Source organism: Apostichopus japonicus, chromosome 10 (genome assembly GCF_037975245.1).
Source record: "Apostichopus japonicus isolate 1M-3 chromosome 10, ASM3797524v1, whole genome shotgun sequence".
Taxonomy (NCBI): domain Eukaryota; kingdom Metazoa; phylum Echinodermata; class Holothuroidea; order Aspidochirotida; family Stichopodidae; genus Apostichopus; species Apostichopus japonicus.
Window position 1 is genome coordinate 6,927,619 of NC_092570.1, and position 22,143 is coordinate 6,949,761.

At 37.3% G+C, this 22,143-nt stretch overlaps 1 protein-coding gene across 1 annotated transcript in view; it reads left to right on the forward strand.

Moving 5' to 3' along the window:
- Positions 1-3,063: 3,063 nt before the first annotated feature.
- The window catches only part of LOC139975130 (IgGFc-binding protein-like), a 42,876-nt gene continuing 23,796 nt past the window's right edge, over positions 3,064-22,143 (forward strand). Inside the window, exons 1-19 of the mRNA XM_071982769.1 lie at positions 3,064-3,138; positions 3,690-3,794; positions 4,867-5,198; positions 6,504-6,644; positions 7,477-7,621; positions 8,147-8,329; positions 9,522-9,721; positions 10,720-10,897; positions 11,625-11,947; positions 13,022-13,180; positions 14,016-14,160; positions 14,693-14,878; positions 15,716-15,906; positions 16,568-16,742; positions 17,436-17,764; positions 18,241-18,399; positions 19,213-19,357; positions 20,230-20,412; positions 21,243-21,442. Of these exons, the coding sequence (XP_071838870.1) occupies positions 5,082-5,198; positions 6,504-6,644; positions 7,477-7,621; positions 8,147-8,329; positions 9,522-9,721; positions 10,720-10,897; positions 11,625-11,947; positions 13,022-13,180; positions 14,016-14,160; positions 14,693-14,878; positions 15,716-15,906; positions 16,568-16,742; positions 17,436-17,764; positions 18,241-18,399; positions 19,213-19,357; positions 20,230-20,412; positions 21,243-21,442 (3,159 nt within the window). The 5' untranslated portion in view covers positions 3,064-3,138; positions 3,690-3,794; positions 4,867-5,081. The remainder of the gene's footprint in view (positions 3,139-3,689; positions 3,795-4,866; positions 5,199-6,503; positions 6,645-7,476; positions 7,622-8,146; positions 8,330-9,521; positions 9,722-10,719; positions 10,898-11,624; positions 11,948-13,021; positions 13,181-14,015; positions 14,161-14,692; positions 14,879-15,715; positions 15,907-16,567; positions 16,743-17,435; positions 17,765-18,240; positions 18,400-19,212; positions 19,358-20,229; positions 20,413-21,242; positions 21,443-22,143) is intronic.

A 22,143-nucleotide genomic window follows, 5' to 3' on the forward strand; every position in this document is an offset into this window, starting at 1 on the left:
ATAAAGTCAAAGATATGTTTAAATGAGCTTAATATCCGAGCTCGTTTTGTTCTTAAAATAATTATTTAATCCCGTAAAAATCTGTATATGTTGTTTCCATTTGTTTATAGAAGAAGTATCATGTGATAAGCCATGTCCAAAGATTTTTGATCCCATCTGCGGCTCTGATGGAGTGACTTATGCAAATGAATGTCTCTTCGAGGTAGCGTCTTGCAAAGATGAAACTTTAACATCTACACCTGGTGAATGTCCTGCTGGTAAGTATCTGTACCGGATTTTATCAATATAAAGAGTAGGTTATTCTCGGTAAGTTCAAGGATCCATTCTGTTTCATGGGGGTTTTTTCCTGGCAGTGGTTTAAATTCACTTGAGGGTAACAATTTTAAATCCTTGTAAATAAAGTAACTGGGAAAGTACAGCTTGGTTGAACTTCAAAGCTGATATGTAGATGGACTGCTTGTAAGGTTCATGAACATTATGTAAATAGAGGTCAAAGGTAGGATCCTACTTTTGGTCATAGTTATAAGAATTTGATGAAATATTTTGTGTACAAATTTAACCAAGAATAAATGGGAGAGTACAATATAATGATTTGATGAAATATTTTGTGCTCAAGTCAGTTTTCAAGATTATAGAAACCATGACTAGGAATTGATTGATTAATTAATAAATTAATCGAACGGTACATTCCAGTCAATTCTGCCATTTACATTCCAGTCCGTCATTAACATATTTAGAAGAAACGAAGAGATAAGACAATAAGAAGAGACAAAACAAAAGACAGAGAGAGAAAAGACAAAAGAAAGCAGCCTACAAACTATACAAATTTATTAGTTAAGTAGTTTGTTTTTAAGTTTTTCTTGAAGGAAGATTAAGAATTACAGCTCTGAGTGTGACTAGGAAGAGATGACCACTTTAAGATGGTTTTGAAGTTTTTCCCTGATAGTTGTTAATACACAACATAAAGTCAAAGATATGTTTAAATGAGCTTAATATCCGAGCTCGTTTTGTTCTTAAAATAATTATTTAATCCCGTAAAAATCTGTATATGTTGTTTCCATTTGTTTATAGAAGAAGTATCATGTGATAAGCCATGTCCAAAGATTTTTGATCCCATCTGCGGCTCTGATGGAGTGACTTATGCAAATGAATGTCTCTTCGAGGTAGCGTCTTGCAAAGATGAAACTTTAACATCTACACCTGGTGAATGTCCTGCTGGTAAGTATCTGTACCGGATTTTATCAATATAAAGAGTAGGTTATTCTCGATAGTTCAAGGATCCATTCTGATTCATGGGGTTTTTTTCCTGGCAGTGGTTTAAATTCACTTGAGGGTAACAATTTTAAATCCTTGTAAATAAAGTAACTGGGAAAGTACAGCTTGGTTGAACTTCAAAGCTGATATGTAGATGGACTGCTTGTAAGGTTCATGAACATTATGTAAATAGAGGTCAAAGGTAGGATCCTACTTTTGGTCATAGTTATAAGAATTTGATGAAATATTTTGTGTACAAATTTAACCAAGAATAAATGGGAGAGTACAATATAATGATTTGATGAAATATTTTGTGCTCAAGTCAGTTTTCAAGATTATAGAAACCATGACTAGGAATTGATTGATTAATTAATAAATTAATCGAACGGTACATTCCAGTCAATTCTGCCATTTACATTCCAGTCCGTCATTAACATATTTAGAAGAAACGAACAGATAAGACAATAAGAAGAGACAAAACAAAAGACAGAGAGAGAAAAGACAAAAGAAAGCAGCCTACAAACTATACAAATTTATTAGTTAAGTAGTTTGTTTTTAAGTTTTTCTTGAAGGAAGATTAAGAATTACAGCTCTGAGTGTGACTAGGAAGAGATGACCACTTTAAGATGGTTTTGAAGTTTTTCCCTGATAGTTGTTAATACACAACATAAAGTCAAAGATATGTTTAAATGAGCTTAATATCCGAGCTCGTTTTGTTCTTAAAATAATTATTTAATCCCGTAAAAATCTGTATATGTTGTTTCCATTTGTTTATAGAAGAAGTATCATGTGATAAGCCATGTCCAAAGATTTTTGATCCCATCTGCGGCTCTGATGGAGTCACTTATGCAAATGAATGTCTCTTCGAGGTAGCGTCTTGCAAAGATGAAACTTTAACATCTACACCTGGTGAATGTCCTGCTGGTAAGTATCTGTACCGGATTTTATCAATATAAAGAGTAGGTTATTCTCGATAGTTCAAGGATCCATTCTGATTCATGGGGTTTTTTTCCTGGCAGTGGTTTAAATTCACTTGAGGGTAACAATTTTAAATCCTTGTAAATAAAGTAACTGGGAAAGTACAGCTTGGTTGAACTTCAAAGCTGATATGTAGATGGACTGCTTGTAAGGTTCATGAACATTATGTAAATAGAGGTCAAAGGTAGGATCCTACTTTTGGTCATAGTTATAAGAATTTGATGAAATATTTTGTGTACAAATTTAACCAAGAATAAATGGGAGAGTACAATATAATGATTTGATGAAATATTTTGTGCTCAAGTCAGTTTTCAAGATTATAGAAACCATGACTAGGAATTGATTGATTAATTAATAAATTAATCGAACGGTACATTCCAGTCAATTCTGCCATTTACATTCCAGTCCGTCATTAACATATTTAGAAGAAACGAACAGATAAGACAATAAGAAGAGACAAAACAAAAGACAGAGAGAGAAAAGACAAAAGAAAGCAGCCTACAAACTATACAAATTTATTAGTTAAGTAGTTTGTTTATAAGTTTTTCTTGAAGGAAGATTAAGAATTACAGCTCTGAGTGTGACTAGGAAGAGATGACCACTTTAAGATGGTTTTGAAGTTTTTCCCTGATAGTTGTTAATACACAACATAAAGTCAAAGATATGTTTAAATGAGCTTAATATCCGAGCTCGTTTTGTTCTTAAAATAATTATTTAATCCCGTAAAAATCTGTATATGTTGTTTCCATTTGTTTATAGAAGAAGTATCATGTGATAAGCCATGTCCAAAGATTTTTGATCCCATCTGCGGCTCTGATGGAGTGACTTATGCAAATGAATGTCTCTTCGAGGTAGCGTCTTGCAAAGATGAAACTTTAACATCTACACCTGGTGAATGTCCTGCTGGTAAGTATCTGTACCGGATTTTATCAATATAAAGAGTAGGTTATTCTCGATAGTTCAAGGATCCATTCTGATTCATGGGGGTTTTTTCCTGGCAGTGGTTTAAATTCACTTGAGGGTAACAATTTTAAATCCTTGTAAATAAAGTAACTGGGAAAGTACAGCTTGGTTGAACTTCAAAGCTGATATGTAGATGGACTGCTTGTAAGGTTCATGAACATTATGTAAATAGAGGTCAAAGGTAGGATCCTACTTTTGGTCATAGTTATAAGAATTTGATATAAATATTTTGTGTACAAATTTAACCAAGAATAAATGGGAGAGTACAATATAATGAATTGATGAAATATTTTGTGCTCAAGTCAGTTTCCAAGATTATAGAAACTATGACTAGGAATTGACTGATTGATTAATTGATTTTTTAATTAATAAATGAATTGAATGGTACATTCCAGTCCACTTTGAAAGCTAGATGAGATTTTAATGCGATACTGTGGTAAAAGTTAAATTTTTGACAATTTAATATGGTCTCATCATTTTTGCAAATACAACAGTTTGTCCTGAAAATTATTGTGCAAATGGAGCGACATGTCGTGGTGATTCAGAGAGTTATACCTGTGAATGTCCTCCAGGATTTAAAGGCGAAAACTGTGAAACACGTAAGATGTTTATTTATAATTACTGTTAATATTTTATGGGATGACTGTTTTCAAAATAGTCTGCAGATGAAGTTAGAGGACACATTTAGGCCTACCGACCAACATACAATTACCTAAACACAGGCTCATTTGATAAGCAAATTTGTTAACAGTATCTCTTTTGACTCTTTGACAAACCAAATGAGCAGTTTGCTTCAGAGAAATGCATGACTCTGAATTGGATGAGATTAAATTATGAGCATGTAATTTTTTGTCTTGTTTTTTGGTCCAGAGATTAATTGTATTTCAATGTGATTCTCCTCTTTAGTATTTTAGCCCAAAGTTTAGTTCGCTATAAAAAATGCAGGCCTACCGACCAACATACAATTACCTAAACACAGGCTCTTTGCCGTTGATAAACAAATTTGTTAACAGTATCTCTTTTGACTCTTTGACAATTCAAAATGAACAGTTTGCTTCAGAGAAATGCATGACTCTGAATTGGATGAGATTTAATTATGTGCATGTATTTTGTTTTTTTTTTTGTTTGTTTTTTTGGTAAGTCGAGAGATCAATTGTATGTCAATGTGATTCTCCCCTTTCGTATTCTAGCCCAAAGTTTAGCTCGCTATAAAAAATGCTAGAAGTTTTCAAAATTGCTTTGCTAGTGTTTCGGATCCTCCAAATAAGTTGTAGTCCATTCAGGATCAGTTTTAAAATAGAACATTTGAAATATCTCATTGTAGGAAATTAAATTTAATACATATTGTTTCTTGGGAGTTGAGGGGGGGGGGGTGGGGGATATAATGAGGACATTTAATAAATCCAAAACATGGAAACTGTTAAAAGTATGCCCCAAAATTTCACATCGCAAAAGCATGTGTTGATAAATTGGTTGCTTGGTAGAACACCAAGCATGATTGTGTCAAGTCAAAGGTGAAAGAGTTGTTTCATCAGAAGGAGTTAATGGAATAATCTGCTTTGATTTTTTTTCTTTTCTTGTTGGAGAGAAAATAACTTCTGCTTTCGTTGGTTTCCTTGATCAGTACTTATTATATCTCTCTTTCTCTTCTCTCTGTCAAATATTTTACAGCTCTCCAATGTCAGTGTAACTTGTGGGTGGAGCCTCACCACTTGACCTTTGACGGACAAGAGTTCACATTTCAGGGAGAATGTGAATACGTCTTAGCACAGCACACAGTCCAGCAGGCTGCAGATTCAGGCCTGCCTGCTTTCAATTTGATTGGACGTTATCACAAGGAGCGACCCGACGACAAGATAAGTCTGTTGAATTACATCAGATTAGAAATGAGTGGGAAAGACTTCAAAATGCATAACCAGATTTTGTACGTCGACGGAGAACAGGTCGCCACTCCTTACATGGGCGAAGACATTTCTATTAATCTCTTGCCTGATGGTGCCTTTGTAAGTGTTGTGTTGTCATTTTTACGGGAAGATGAAGTGGGGGGAGTGGGGAGTAAAGAGTCACATTTTAATGCTAGAGAATGATACAAAATCAGTGGCGTAGCCAGAGGTTTTGGCGCCTGGGTGCAACAGTAGAAAATTGCGCCCCCCCCCCCCCCCAATTATAATTATAATATTGTGAAAGAGAAAATGGTCAAAATGGACTGAAAAGAAATCACAATCTATAAATTTGTCAATGAAAACAACTACATTCAGATTCTTATAAGTAACTGGAAAATATTCATGCCTTGACGACATACATCAATTTCGCCATGTTTTCAAAAATTCTAAATAAAATTTTTACTCTCATTCTCCCATTTCATCGCCCCCCCCCCAAACTTGACCCCCCTAGCTTCGCCACTGTACAAAATTATACTAGTCGAATGCAGTGAATGGTGGCATTGTTCAATTAATCCCTCAATATGACAATATTTTGGTTTTTACAGGTTCTCACAAAAACTGAAAAATTTTGGAAAAATGTTTAGAGTAATAATTTAAAACCAGAAACTGTACAGTGGGTCTGCGTTTAACATATTTAGAAATCTATTTATTTTTTGAGCTCCTAGAATTCTTTTATAAAGATTTGTTTTATTTGGGGATAGAAGGTGGGGTGCTAGGGGAGGGCTGTTGTGGTTAGAAGTGGAAATTTGTGGTGAAACCTGAAACCCACAAAAAGAATTGTGATTTAGGTGTAGATGAGACGGGTAATGGAAGTGTGAACCTAAGAACTTTACCTGTGTAGATTTCGAAGTGGACATGAAAATTACATGAATGGTTTTTTTTTTATGTGAAGTTTCATCCAGTTCAGAAGGAATGTTTTTTGCTTCAAATAGAAAGTTGTCTATATAGCTTTTGTTCTATGCAGTTCTGAATTCATCCTAATGGTAATTTGATACCTTAAAATCAAAGGAACTGATGTACCTTTTACCAGTAATTAAGGAATTAGAGTGATTAGTATATTAAAACTGGGGCAGAAGTCATTCTTGTTACTGACCGGTAAGGCTTTAAATTACCAGCTTAATGGTACTTTGTTAGTTGAGAAGATATTTTGGTTCACACAGAGCATTTCTAAGTACTCAACTGTGATGTAAAAAGGCAAAAATTTGCTTTGAAAATCAAGTTACAGAAAAATACTTCTTTGATTTGGACATAGAATTGTGTGACCCTTTTTTTACATGTGTGACCATTTATTGATTGTAAGGTACTTAACATGCATTAATGATTCACTTTAATTAGAGTAAACGATTTTCATTTCTGTTCTTTTAGATACTTGTCACAAGCTTTGGCTTGATGGTAAATTTCAAAGACACGACGGCTACTATAAACCTCAGCGCCACCTACAGCCAGAACGTGGACGGCCTGTGTGGCAACTGTGATGGAGTCAGTAAAAACGACTGCGAAGGAACTGTACGTGACGTGTATCTCTTAATTACTAACTTTTGTTACTATTTCTCTTACTTGTGATATTTCACAAAGACATCATAAATATTCAACGCATCACTCTGGATCTGAACCCCTGTTTCAGTTTGATCTGTCAAATGGAATTACTCACAAGCAATAGTTTGCCCTCATGAACACAGAAGAGGACGGAGTTATTAACCGAGTGTCTATTAATGTGTGTTAAATTTAATAATCAATACTTTCTTTTCTGTGCTCACTTACTAATGTGATTCATTTTCTGTGTTGTTAACAGCGTTTTGGATAGGGATGGGGCGGGGAGTCATTTCTCATCTACCCCTATAAACTATGTGAAAGTGGATAAAGCTCTCATTTTGTTTCTTCTAAACAGTAGTTAGACGGTATGCTCAATTGTTGTATTATTTGAAGAATCAGTTTGAGGGTATGGCATACATCTGAAGAACATACCACCAACAGGGAACAACCCCCCTTCCCCCGTCCCATGTATTTACAAATAGTTGATCACCTGTCAAATTTTTCTCTTCTGAGAATCAATAGATGGTATGGAGTATTGCCAAACAGGGAGCACATGCTCTTGCCCATAATCCCAAACAGGGAGCACATGCTCTTGCCCATAATCCCAAACAGGGAACACATGCTCTCGCCCATAATCCCAAACAGGAAACACATGCTCTCGCCTTTAATCCCAAACAGGAAACACTTGCTCTTGCCCATAATCCCAAACAGGGAACACTTGCTCTTGCCCATAATCCCCACCCCTTCTTTCTCAATATGTTTGTCAACAGTATCATATCACTAGTGTATTTATCTGCTCCTACAGGATGCTAAAGTCATCAGTGCATGTGCAAAGGAATGGGCTGCTCTTGATGAGTGTGCAACCCCAAAACCCTTCGACGCTTGTCTGGAGAACAAGGATAAGCGTGAGGAAGCCGAGAGATTGTGTGGAGAACTTTATGGAACTGAGGGTAATTTGGAGAAAAAAGAAAATTAATAAAACTTTCAATTTACCTAATAAGCTATTCATTTGATTCTCACAAGTTATCCACGGGGGAGGGGGATTCAGTTGCAAACCCAATGGGCTGGAATGAATCCAAAATACTTGCAAACTTGCGTCATTGTTTGAAGAGAATCTTATTTTCAAATGAAATTTTCATTATTACTCTACAATGTAGTATGTCATGATATGAAAATGTCTTAACATTCAAAGGTAAACAATGTTTCAACTTTGACTGGTGGAATTTGAATAAAATGAGTTGTCTTCATTTGAAATCTTCCAGAAAGCTCACAAATCAGTTTTAGAGGGATTAAGGTTATAGACTCCACAGTCCTTAGCTTAATCATCCTTAGCTTTATACACCCCACCCCCTCCTTTTTTTTTTAAAATGATTCCATTTTCAAATGACATTTTTTTCATCATTTTTAAGTGGATAGTATTTGTATAGATTTATATTGACTTTTTGGTGATTTTTCCATCATTTTATCTACAAAAGGGCCTTTTGCAGCTTGCAGCGGTAAAGTCGACTTGGAAAAACTCAAGAAGACCTGCGAATTTGACTTGTGTGCCACCCTTCCAGATCAGTCACTTCTGTGCTCAAACCTGGCGGTCTTAAACACTGTTTGTCGAGAAGCTGGTATCAACATAGGTGACTGGAGAAAGGAAGTCCCAGAATGTCGTAAGTACAGACATGTTCATGCAATTTTCCACGGCGGCAGGTTTGAGCCGTTCCAATGTCAAAGGTCAAACAAAATCATGAGTGTAGGAAAGTCCTACAGTAGTTGTGAAAACTTATAAATACAAGAAATAAGTGAACTAAGAAAAACTGAATGGGAAATCAGAAGCGATGGAAAAGAAACAAACAAATTTTTTTTTTACTAGAACAGGATTTGACCTCAAAGAATCAAAAACAGAGAGATAGCTGCTTGAGAACTTAACATTCCCGATAGGGCAACCCCAGCCCAAAATGCACCGCTAACCCCAACTACAACCCTAACCCAAAATGCACCCCTATCCCCAAATGCACCCCTAACCCTTACCCAATCAATAATGATTCATTCCTTACCCAATCAGAAATGATTCATTCCTTATAAACAAGAGCAACTTCTAGGCAACTTCTTTTTTTTTCATATGAAGAAATGACAATTATTTGTCATTGCAATTTGGTATAGTAAACCATCGTTATTACCCCTACATTGTAACACATTCAAGCTATGCTACCTTCAGAATTACATTACTTTAGTCACATGTAGGTACTCAACTCAGTTCTCTTGGATACCCTTCTCTGCTGCTTTCTGACTGGGAACAAATAAACAGGCATGAGCTTTTTCCGCGAATTCGCGGAATATCGGTGATATCTTTTCTACCTTGGGGACAGAACTTTTATCCTAAGACACTGTAACCTATGCAAACTGGAGCCTATACCGCAATTTTTTGCAAAGTTCCGTGATTCTTTTTTTTAACCCAGGCTCATCCCTAAAATAAAGCTTGGTTATGATTCCCTAGTGATGCAATATGCAAAAGGTCCTGCAACTTCTTAATGGCAATCCCAGGAAAAAAATTGTCTAACTTGGGATTGTCACCAACTGACAATGGACTGTTTGATTGTTAGAAGATAGATTTTGTAAACTCTGTCCACACTTACAGTATTTCAAATTCCATGAAACCAAATAATATTCTTGCTCTTTACATATTCCAAATTTTTGGGAAAACTGTGTATTTAATATTCATTATCTATGTCACATGACTCTAGATACCTATGAGTTCATGACATCATGACAATGGTTAAGAAACAGGTCAAACAAACTCAACACATCATGTGGAGAATTGAATCAAATTTTATTATTTGTCAATACGATTCTCTTGTGCAGCTTTTGATTGTCCTGCTGGTACAGTCTACAACCACTGCGGTTCTGGATGTCCGCCCACCTGTACAGGAGAAGTTGTTGAAAAGTGTCCAACAGAATGTATTGAGGTCTGCGAATGTCCCGAAGGTCAAAGTTTATCCGACGGAAAGTGTGTCCCTCTAGAAGAGTGCGGATGTGCTCTAGAAAGCGGAGGATATCTTCCAGTGAGTACAGATCACCGTTTGGCCTCACGCTGCTCATTTCCATAAATAAGTCAAAAAGAACCATTGAGATCGAGAAATTGCGTTTCCAAACCAATTTCTGTTTGTTAGCTATATTATTAAGGACAACAATGAAGAAATTACAGTATAGGTCATACTTTTTCATCTCTAGAAAGCAAAACCAGAGCTTTTAAAGAGAAGCAACGAAACAAGAATCTTTTGGTCTGGTGTGCAGTATTTGTGCTCTTATATTTCAGCTCCATGATTTTGGGACAATGTTTTGCAAAAAAAAGTTTCAAGCTGGATTTTCACAGCTCTCAAATCTGGATTGAAGTTACAGATAAAAACAAGCAGATATGTTCCTGACTCTCTGCATGCATTAATTCTCTGTAATATCGAAAATTGTTGCATTTCTTGGAAAAGCTTATAAACTGAAGGCAATTTGTACATCATCACAAAATACTATACTAAAGGAGTTTAACCCCTGATCGACCTTTTGAGAGGTTCTGTGGAGGGATAATTGCTTTATTATTAAAGAGACTTTTTTTTTTCTTCTTTTTTATTGGGGGGGGGGGGGAACGGGTTGTCTATGTTGAGCCAGAGAGTGGCTGGTAAGTGAAGCATTGTTACAATTGCACTGCATAGAAAGCAATAAACGAACCCTAAGTCAGGAGACAAAGAATTAGTTAGGGAGACATTTCACAATTTAAGCTACTTTTGTTATAAGGATACCAAGGCTAAGTTGGTGATTGAATTTGATTTTCAATCGCAAAAGCCAACGATTGTTGTAGTTGATCAATACAAGCACACATGTGAGGTGTACATTGTTACATGGAGTTAAAGAACAAAAGGTGGTTAATTTAATTTATGTTTAATTTAATCGCATACTATTTATTGACCTTTGACTGCCACCCACACTTTTTTGTTAAGTTGATGCTTCCCACATAACTTCTCTTCATTTATTTTATCTTACATCTTTGTCTTTATTCTGTGTCCTCTAGTCTGGAGGAGAGGCCTTGGTAGATGGCTGCTCTCAGCTCTGTAGCTGCGAGGCCGGCCAACTGACCTGCTCGGCTAGTAGTTGTCATGAGAATGCAGAGTGCGTAACCAAGGGTGGAGTCACAAAATGTTACTGCCAGGAAGGCTATGATGGAGATGGCCAGACATGTAAACCTATTGGTAAGAAGATAGACAGACAGACAGACAGACAGACAGACAGACAGATAGAGAGATAGATAGATAGACAGATAGACGGACAGATATATAGACAGACAGATAGACAGACAGAAAGATAGATAGACAGACAGAAAGATAGACAGATTGATATACAGATAGATAGACAGACAGATATATAGACAGATAGATAGACAGATAGATAGATAGACAGACAGATAGACAGACAGATAGATAGATAGATAGATAGACAGACAGACAGACAGACAGACAGACAGACATGTAAACCCTAATGAGAAACATTTTATTACATTGTTGAGTTTTTGCAGTTTCAAGTAATACTTATTGTCACGGACAAAATGATGTTGAATTTTATTTCTTTCTTAATTCCAAATTTTCCTGTAATGCAGGTGTTGAATAGCTTATATATCTTTGAGTTATTGGATTTTCGATAAATTGGTTGCAGAGTCGTTCAAACCTAAGTTTAGTCTAATTTGTGTCACAAAATCTGGCCAAAGGTTGAACTGCAATTACCATTGAAAGGTTTACAATAGTTACCATGGCTACTTGCACATGATTTAATGTGAAAACCACTTCAAATTGAAGAGTGCACAAGTTACATTATTTAGGGAGAGAGTAAAATTTGATAGAAATTCTACTAGAATTACATCGTTTGTGTAAATACGATACAACCGGTCAGCGACTTACATGATGTCTTTTCTGATCTATCCAGGTGACTGCGATTGCACAATTTGGGGTGATCCTCATCTCATTTCATTCGACAACGTGCCGTTCGACTTCCAGGGTGACTGCGAATACACTTTGCTCAAACCGTGCGGGGAGAGCGATTTACCAGACTTTGAGCTCATCGGAAACCTGTTCAAGGACTCTCCCAACGACAAATACTCGTACATCCGAGGGATGAGACTGGTGCTGGGAGGAAAGGTGTATGAACTACTCCACAAAGGGAAGGTCCTTGTGGATGGACTTGTAGAACCTCTGCCCTACAGAGATGAAGAAACCAATGTACAAATTACACCGATATCTACATATTTGGTGAGCATAATTGCAATAAAAGATTCGATTCTGTCTTTACATTTATCAAATGAGATTCATTCGTTATATCAGATTAAGAATTTAGAATACAGGGATTTTAGGAACTTGCTCATCCCCCACTCACTCACACCCACCCCCCCCCCCCATCCCCCACCCACCCCAACCGACATCCAAAGTAAAACCAGCTAGAAAAAGAAATTCAAATACAGATTCTCTTCCACCCCATGATTATGTACTCATTCAGTATGTACCATTTTAGATGTTACATTGAATTTTATCACCAAACTTCTCATCTTCTGAGACTGCCAGAGCCTAAAAAGATGTTTAGTATTTGCATATGTTGTTAATAAACATTCTGTACTATGATGATCTGTATGTGATTTCTGAGTCAATTTAATAGAATAAAGAATAACAATTAGTATACTACTCTCCAAGCCATGCCATTGCTCTTGCAGAGTAATTTCCCAGTTTCATCGCCAAATATCAAAAGTTCTGTACTGTGATGGTTAACTGTGATCTTGTCTCGTAGATCAGGGGTTCCCTAACTGGGGTGCATGAACCCCCAGGGGGTGCGTGAGTCCATCCCAGGGGGTTTGTGAAACGTTTCTGAAAGTCAAAACTAGATTACTTTTTGTTGAACTAAAATCTGATATATCATATCATTTAGTAATGTACAAAAGTGGTACCTATCGACAAACTCTTTTCGCGTTCCATACGCATATGTTGCCATAGTAGTATAGTACCGTGTGCATATGATAAAAAAAACAGGAGCATCTGTCTCATCATGTGTGATGGGTGATCGGTGCTTGATACAATTCCTGACCTGATCTTGAAGTTTCCATAAAAAAATATTTGTGCATCTTTTGTTTTTGTTCATTCCAATATTACACTATGAACTTGACCTTTAACAAAGCACTGTTATATGTATTATAGTATAAGAAAGACTCAGATCGTGTCTCGAGAAGTTGGGGGGTTAGTGGACAACTCTGACATCCACAGGGGGTTCGTGGGGGGGGGATAAAGTTAGGGAAACCCTGTCGTAGATGGTACTTTCAACTTTCTGTTTCTCTACAGTCACTCACCACCGACTTTGGCCTTTCAGTCGTCTGGACCGGCAACGATGCAACTAAAATTACCGTTTCAAAGGAGAAATTCTTTGACGTTTCATGCGGCCTCTGTGGAACCTGCAATGATGTCAAAAGGGACGAGTTCTTATCAATAACAGGAGAACTTGTGAGTATAATTCCAACAGTAGAAGAGACCATAGGGTTTACTTAATCTCTTGTTATATTGAAACTGATAATGGTTGATGTTAATCTCGAACCTACTAAAGAAACATCGGAGAGACATTTAAGGAAGAATTATTGATCTTAATAATTGAATTGTTGATTATTCAACAATACCATGAATCATCAAACTAACATGAGACTTATATTCAATATTTGTCCCACCCGTCAGATACCACCTCCTGAACACTCACACACATATGAACGTGCACACATGCCCAGACAGACAGCTGAAATTATATAGAAAGCATTCAATATGTTAGTTTACAGAGAAAGTTATTATAGTAAACAAATAGATGTCATAATTATGTCTCTTTGTAAAACGTAGTCCTTGATACTAGAATCGACTGTAAAGTTAATGAATTGCAGCTGAGAAAATACAAGCTTTTATCGTTTCAATACAGAAGTGAAACAAGTGCATGCATGTTTGAACCACTTTAAGTTGGTTTGATTTCAAAGTACTTTATAATACTGAACAATGAACATATATATTACACCTCAGCCACTTTGATGCAAACATAATTGGTATTCTGAATATGATCAGGTATATAGAGAGGTAACGAAATAATGTTCTTGACTTGTAGATGATGTCAAAAAATCCATTATGCTATATATTTACAGGTTTTGAAAGCAAATGCATATAAACAAAAAGGAAAGTCCTAATTTTGAAATTAAAATAAGGACTCTTTTGTGATGTAGTACTACAGAGTGTTAAATGTAGGTAGATTGATGAACCAAGACTACAATTTAGACATTTTTCAATTTTTATTTAATTTTAAAAGCTGAGTAATCCAATTGATTTTGGTAACTCTTGGAAGACTGGAGACAGGCAGTGTGTAGATACACCTGAAGAGATCATTTGCCCGGTCGGAGGAGAGGCAGAAACTGAAGCTAAGAATGCCTGTAATGCTATCATTGATCCATTCGGTGAGTAGAAGTATGACTGTAATGCTATCATTGATCCATTAGGTGAGTAGCAGTATGGCTGTAATACTATCATTGATCCAGTAGGTGAGTAGCAGTATGGCTGTAATGCTATGATTGATCCATTAGGTGAGTAGAAGTATGGCTGTAATGCTATGATTGATCCATTAGGTGAGTAGAAGTATGGCTGTAATGCTATGATTGATCCATTAGGTGAGTAGAAGTATGGCTGTAATGCTATGATTGATCCATTAGGTGAGTAGAAGTATGGCTGTAATGCTATGATTAATCCATTAGGTGAGTAGAAGTATGGCTGTAATGCTATCATTGATCCATTAGGTGAGTAGCAGTATGGCTGTAATGTTATCATTGCTCCAGTAGGTGAGTAACAGTATGGCTGTAATGCTATGATTGATCCATTAGGTGAGTAGAAGTATGGCTGTTATGCTATGATTGAACCGTTTGGTGAATGGAAGTATAAGTAATTATGAATATGTTTGATAATTTACAAGTTGTCTCTTGTTTTTTTTGAAAGGTGCTCTCGCTGTTTGCCATGACTTTGTGGATCCCACACCTTTCTATGATGCCTGCGTCTACGACGTCTGTGCGAGCGAGGAAGGAGAAAATTTATGCACTAACATGGATGAATATTCAAAGGCTTGTAGCGATGCGGGCGGTGTGAGTAATTTCTGGTGGAAGGATAGACCGGAGTGTCAACCAGGTAGGTCATTAGATTTAAACCAAAAACAACAACAAGTGTTTACATGGTTACGTATCCTGCCACCCAAATGCAGCTTACCAATATAAAATGTGTTAATGTTAACTACTAGTAGCATTACTGTCACTAGCGATTTCAGAGATTTTTTACACCCTTACTGTCAGCTATTTCCTTAAAGGAGTATGAAATACCAGCATTAAACATGCAGATGTAGCTACTTTGTTGGTCAAAGAGAAACTATTGCATAAGTTTATACTTTCATTTGATTGGAACATGTCATTTCGAGCTAATTTCACCAATATTCTGCAGCATGGTAAATACATGATTAATAGTTTGTGATTGTTTCTAGGACAACGGATTACTTCGACTGGGATGAATCAATTGGGAAGGTTTATGAGAGCAGACCTCCCAGCGGAACCGTTAAAACTGACCTTTAAAAAACTTTCAGTTTATTTTGTTTGGGAGGTCTGTAAGAGGATTAAAATTGATATTTGTGTTTTTTATTGCTAGCTGAGGTGGGGATGCTGGGAGGGGATGAGGTGGAGGGACTACTCCGTTTCTAATCGACATGGGAGTAAATGGAAAAATTCTAAAAGAAAGGTGACCCATTCAAGGACAAAGTATTTCTTCCTAGTAGAAACAAATAACAGATGTTTTCCCTGGAGTATTGTCTACTTGGTATCAACAAATCAAATCATTCATTACAAGCTAATCTTGATGTTCACTCTTCAAAGTGAGTTGTGGATCAAGATGTTGAATTTACTGACAGAGTACGGTAATTGTACTTCACAGACTGTGATACTAGTGATGGATAACGCCTTTGTATATTACATCTTTCAGAGTGCCCGGATGGATCCATTTACATTCCTAGTTTCCCAGGATGTCCCCCTTCCTGCATTCACCCACAAGGTGACCCCACATGTCCTGGTTCCCTGCCTGTGTGCCTCTGTCAGTTTCCTGCGCTATACCACGATGGCGAGTGTGTAGAGGACTGCACCGGTTGCCGGTTGGAATCTGGAGCGTATGTGAAGGTAACCGACCTATTGTTTTACTTTCTATGTCTTTTTTGTCTTTCTTTCTTTTTTATGATTATTACTTTAAATTTCAAAATTTACCATTACCTTACCAATATCCCATTAGGCTTACCCCTAAAACTAGTGTGATCCTCCCTGCCTATACTGGGAGTAATTTTAAGTCCACCCTCTTGTGAGGGATAGCTGACAACATAACCAATCCATATGGTTCTTGTCTGTTTTGTTTTATATAAACTTTTATTGTTAACTCTGGAAATCAATATTTTGCACACAGTGTCACTTCAATGCTACAAATTGTAAAAAGAAATACATATTTTTGCTCCAGTTGCACTAAATTCTTCACAATATGTCTTTAACATACCTTAAGAGAATCGAAAATGAAAATGAAGAGAAAACGAGAAGTCTTTTTTTTTCTTATTCATTTAGTCCACCCAGGACCTGAATCTACAACCTCTGATACTAACTTCCATTACTTCCAATGCCACACTCTTTATCAACTAAAACGTATAACACTGGTCTAGCGTGATTGTCTGACCATAATTTGGTGTTTAATCACTTCAGAAATAGTTCCTTTTGTAAAACCAATTTTTTTTTTTTTTTAAACTTAAGCCTGACCTTTGGGACAATTTCATCTGTTGCATCTTTTGTTTACTTTAAGGATGGCACTGTACAAGTCAATGAAGATTGTACAGAGAGCTGCACTTGTGTTGAAGGAGAATTACAGTGCGCACCCTTGGAGTGCCACGAGGCGGCCGAATGTGGAGTCAAGGGCGGTGTACGGGGATGTCAGTGCAAGGCAGGCTATACTGGAGACGGATTGACTTGTGTTGAAGGTGATCGTTTGTTCCCATCAGTAATTCTATTTTTAGGTGTTTTTCTATTCCTTCCTTTCTGTCTGTTTGAGTTGCTATTTAAGGAAGGCATGTGTGTGACTTGAGAGGAAAGGTTGTGCAGCACCACCCAAGTTCCCTGTTTTTGGCCAAAAACAGGGGAGATTGATGATCTACCTGAGCTGGTGATGCTAGCCATTCTGAATGCTCTTCTGCACAAAGTCATGACTAAACACACAGTGTACTATTTCAATGGTCAAGCCAAACTTGTCCTTACACACAGGAAAGTAGTGCTTGCCATTAGTGCACTTGTGTTTACAATCATATGGTGACTGGTCAATGAATTATGTGCACTCATGAATGAGGCCTAATGACAGTATTTGGGTAGTTTATGCTATCAGGTAACAAATTATTAATGCTAAAGTGAATTTGAGGAGGACTGTTTTTCTATAGGCAGGCTTGTCCATCATGTAACTATTTGTCGCATGACAAGAATTTGAAAAAAATTATTCTCATTCCTTTGCTGTTCTTACTCAGTAAATTCTTGCTCAGTGAGCTGTTCTGTCATCTGTTTACTCTACAAATATTAGGAATTTCAGAGTGAGATAAAAAGAAAGATGGTGTGATAATAAGTTGTTTCAATAACTTGGAGGAGAGAAACCAACATTTCAATTCTCATTTGTTAAATCAATCTAGCTGCCTGTGAGTGCACTGCCTGGGGTGACCCTCACTACGTCACCTTCGATGGTGCCCGGTACGACTTCCAAGGAGATTGCGAGTACGTCCTGATGGAGAGATGTACCGAAGATGAGAATGACCCGATTGAACCCTTCGAGGTCATCGCGAACAATCTCAAGATAAAGCCAACAGACTTGGTATCATACACAAGAGCGGTGCGTCTTGAAACGAGGGGCAAAACCTACGAGATCCAAGACGATGGCACAGTATTTATAGACGGTATCCAAGAACCCTTACCGTACAAGGACAACGTTGTGACCGTACAGCGGCTGTTACCGAACAAAGTAGTAAGTTATGGCTTGATTTCTTAAAATGTAATAAATGTTTGGAGCATTCAAAACTTTTTTACCAGAGGCGACTGAAGATGAACAATTATGAGGAATAGCAAGTTAAGACATAACACACCACAGGACTTTCATGGTAAAATGTAATGTAAAATGTAATAAATGTTTGGAGCATTCAAAACTTTTTTACCAGAGGCGACTGAAGATGAACAATTATGAGGAATAGCAAGTTAAGACATAACACACCACAGGACTTTCATGGTAATGGTTTAATATTTACTATCCAATCCAACATCAAACCACTTTTCTATTCTTCCCATTTTAGACCTTTCCCTTAACACTTTCCCTATATATAAATTTGCCTTATATGTCTCCTCCATGTACCCCTCCTCCATATAAACCTTGCCCCCCTTGTGACCGATCCTCTTTAGCGCCCTTTTCCCTCGTAATCTAGACATGCTTCTTTGCTCTTTATCTAGGTGATTGACACCAACTTCCAGCTGTCTATCATGTATAACAGTCCTGCTGGAGTTAAAGTCAAAGCCTTCCACGACACCCACTTAGGAAAGACTTGCGGTCTGTGCGGTACCTGCAACAAGGATCCCAGTGATGAATTTCAACTACCGTCAGGAGATATGGTCAGTATAATGTACACTTTACAGGCATGAGCTTTTTTCGTGATTTCTTTTCTACCGCGGGACAAAAACTTTTATCCTAACACACTGCAGCATACGCAAACTGGAGCCTATACCGCAATTTTTGCAAAGTTCTGTGATTTTGTTTTTTATCCCAGGCTCATCCCTGACTTAAAAGCGAGACAGTATTGCCCTTGGTTGTCATGGCAGCCATGCTAGAATGCAGGAATGTAGTAATTCAAGTACAAGCAAATAGGACCTTTCCCCACCGGCCCACACCCCTCCCTCAAAAAACCCAAAAAAGAAACATCTTCTAGAAAGATCAAGTTACCATTCCCAAATTCTCTTTCTACTCTTTGCCTGAACAGGCCGTGATATTTTGACTGATGCGATCGCAAAATGTGGCTTTCATTAAACCCATTCAACCCAAAGCTCTCTAATTAAACCCATTCAAATAACTTTTATCAACGTTCAGAATCCAGAAACAGGGCCACGTTGGACTTTATCACAATCTGAATACATACACTTGAATAGCGTTATTCATAAAACTTGTGTTAAAGTAAGTTGGCCTGACGTTTCAATCCTAGCAGGATCTTCTTCAGAGGCTAAATGACAATTAACAGGAACAGAAGGGACAAAAACATGCACAGAATACAGACAGGTTAATGAGCAGGGTTAACACAAAGAAATAGATATAAGGGGATTTGTAGACAAGGGATGGAGAGAAGAAAGAAAGAAACCAACAGGGGAAGAGGAGAGGTAGGAGAAAAAGTAGGTAGAAGAATTCATTAAACTTGTTAATACATTTTCACAAAGGCAACCAATGCTGTCGAATTTGCCAATGCCTGGTCAAATGGTGGTAGAACTTGTATTGAGGATGAAGGAGAGGAACCCTGTAAAGAAGGCTCAGAAGACAAGAAAAATGCCGAAGACAGCTGTAGCGTCTTAACCTCTGTCTCGGGTAAGTCGAATGAAAATTCCCTCAATTTAGAGACATATAGATGTATGTATTTTAGATCCTCCTGCAAGCAGGAACTCGCGAAGAAGCCATGCATCATTGGCTTATCAAAGCCGCAAGCTGACCAAAGTCAGTCTCTTACATTCATATTTAACGTCCATGATTATGAATTGTCAATTGTCAGCAACTCTGTAACTGGACGACATATATTAATCTTGGAGTGACTCAAACTGGGGACCTTATGATTGAAAGGCACCGGCAGTAACCACTGAGCTAAACACTCCTTAGATGGTATTTTCCAGCCCCATCAATTGACTAGAAACATTCCTTCTTATTGTCTGACCGACTTGTTTATTTATTTATTTATTTGTTTGTTTGTTTGTAATCTGAGCGATTAAAGTCTTCCATTTTCATAGACCACTGCATCGACTCAGTTCTCCGTTAGTGTCTTTGGAGGCATCCTCATTAACTTTAAGTAGATAAACTGACATCGTCTGAGTCATTCAAGCTGATAATCCAGTACCCTATAGTCTAGAGAGATCAGCATCTCATTTTTAATACAATGGACCATGGATAGGTGTGAGTTCATTGATGTTGTAGTATGTAGTATCACTTACAGTAATGAGATAATATGCTATAGTAACCAATCCAGCGTGTGTGCACAGAGTGCCAAGCCATTATGTAATGAAGAGGATATCAAAGCAAGGAAAGAATGATCATGTGACACCTGAGCTTTGACCATTTTACCCCCGGGGGTGTTTTCTTAGGTATCGTTGTAATGACGTAGTGTACGTAATGATATGTCTAGGGCTCTTTTGTATAGTATCTTCGTTACGCTCACCCCGACACTGAACTTTATCTTTCACAATGGACAGGTCCGTTTGCAGAGTGCCGCGCCATCTTGGATCCCTCTGCCATATTCGACGCTTGTTCAGTGGACGTTTGTGTCACGACCGACAAAGCCGAAGCCCTCTGCACCAATCTGAGAGTCTACGCTAGGGCCTGTCTAGATGCAGGCGGGGATCCTGGAAACTGGTGGGAGACTGTCCCAGAGTGTGGTAAGGTTTAACTTGTGTCCAAGAAAGTCCAACCAACTTCAACAAAAACAATAGTTCACCATTCCACAAAATGAAGAAATCTGTTGAATATGCTCAAAGTTGCACTATGCATGAGCTACCTGGTTAAAATATTAAGAATTATACAATATTATTATTGTTATAATTTATTTCATAAATTGCGTCTTGCATTGTCTAACAACATATCCTGAGGATGTACTGATAAACATAGATCACTGTCTAGCTAATACTTATAAACGCTGCCATCGTAGCAGCATTTAACGCATAAAAATTGACGGTTTTGGTGACATATTTTTTTCCTCATTCCTTCTTCGCTTTGCCATCCTTGTGAATGTATGGTTTCTGCTAGCCTGAGACATACTTATTTATAGTTTTGTATTTTGCATCTGATTATCTTATGGTTCCTTGATTGTTATATTTATATGTATGTATTTTATATATATATGTCTTACATATATGTATGTATTGTATGTATGTATCGGTTGAACTCGTACTGTTGTCTCAGAACCAACATTTTCTATTGACACTGTTTTAATATGATCCTTTAGGATCACCCTGTGAACTAAGCCACTTGTGCTTCTGGGTTAGAACCAAGTTGTCATATTACTCATAATTCTGTTTCAAAACCCAGCATGTTTTATTGACACTGTTAATGAAACCTTGTCGGTCAATCTGTTGACCCATGCATAATCTATTCCAGAACTGTTTTGTTCTACGTTCTTTGATCCAAGTGGGAAACCAGCTTGTCCAATTTGAGATATTTTTATGAACCATCATATCAGCCCGTAATGAACAACTCCTGCTTATTCCAGAACCACCTTGCCCTGTCGATATGGTGTACGATCCTTGCGGATCAGCCTGTCAACCTACGTGTGCTGGAGAGTTAGCTGATGACTGTAAGTTCCAGTGTGAGGAAGTCTGCGTTTGTCCCGAGGGTCTGATGCTAGATGTAGATAGATGTGTACCGGAAGCAGAATGTGGCTGTAAACTACCAACTGGAGGATATATTCAGGTAGTTATGTCAAACTTTATTCCTCTGACTGGTACCCCATAAGACTGTACCCTGCCCCACCATCCCCCCCCCACCTCCCAACATCCTCCTCCACAATCACACACCCATGGCACTTCATATATGAACTGTAAGAAAAGGAAACAGCACATTTCTCAAAGGTATGATACAAGATCTAAAGCCACAATTGTTAGATATAGTTCTCTGACTTATACCATTACAGTGGTTACTTGCTGCTGGAATTTTGGGGTAACAAAACTTCAATGAAATTGTACATTCAGGATGAATTTAATATTCCTGTCAATTTCTCCTTTACCTGTCTCCCCATAAGAATTGCATTCTGTGTTTCAGACTTGTGGCATGTTGATGCTGTTAAACATCAGTTGATTTGGAAATGAGAGCATTTTATTTCTCTTTTCATATAAGAAAAAAAAAGTCTTTTGTAATGATATTTTTTCTTCAATCTACAAGGACTATATCTCTAAATATGCGTGGCACATCAAAGTTTTGTATTTGCATTTAGAAGAACACTGAAGTTTGATTACGTTGCTTGAAGTGACGATCTGTGGATCCCTGAATCACCTCTAATGTGTAGTGACAAATTCTTTTATTCTGTTTACAGATAAAGTGACAAATTCTTTTGTTTGTTTACAGATAAAATGACAAATTCTTTTATTCTGCTTACAGATAAAATGACAAATTCT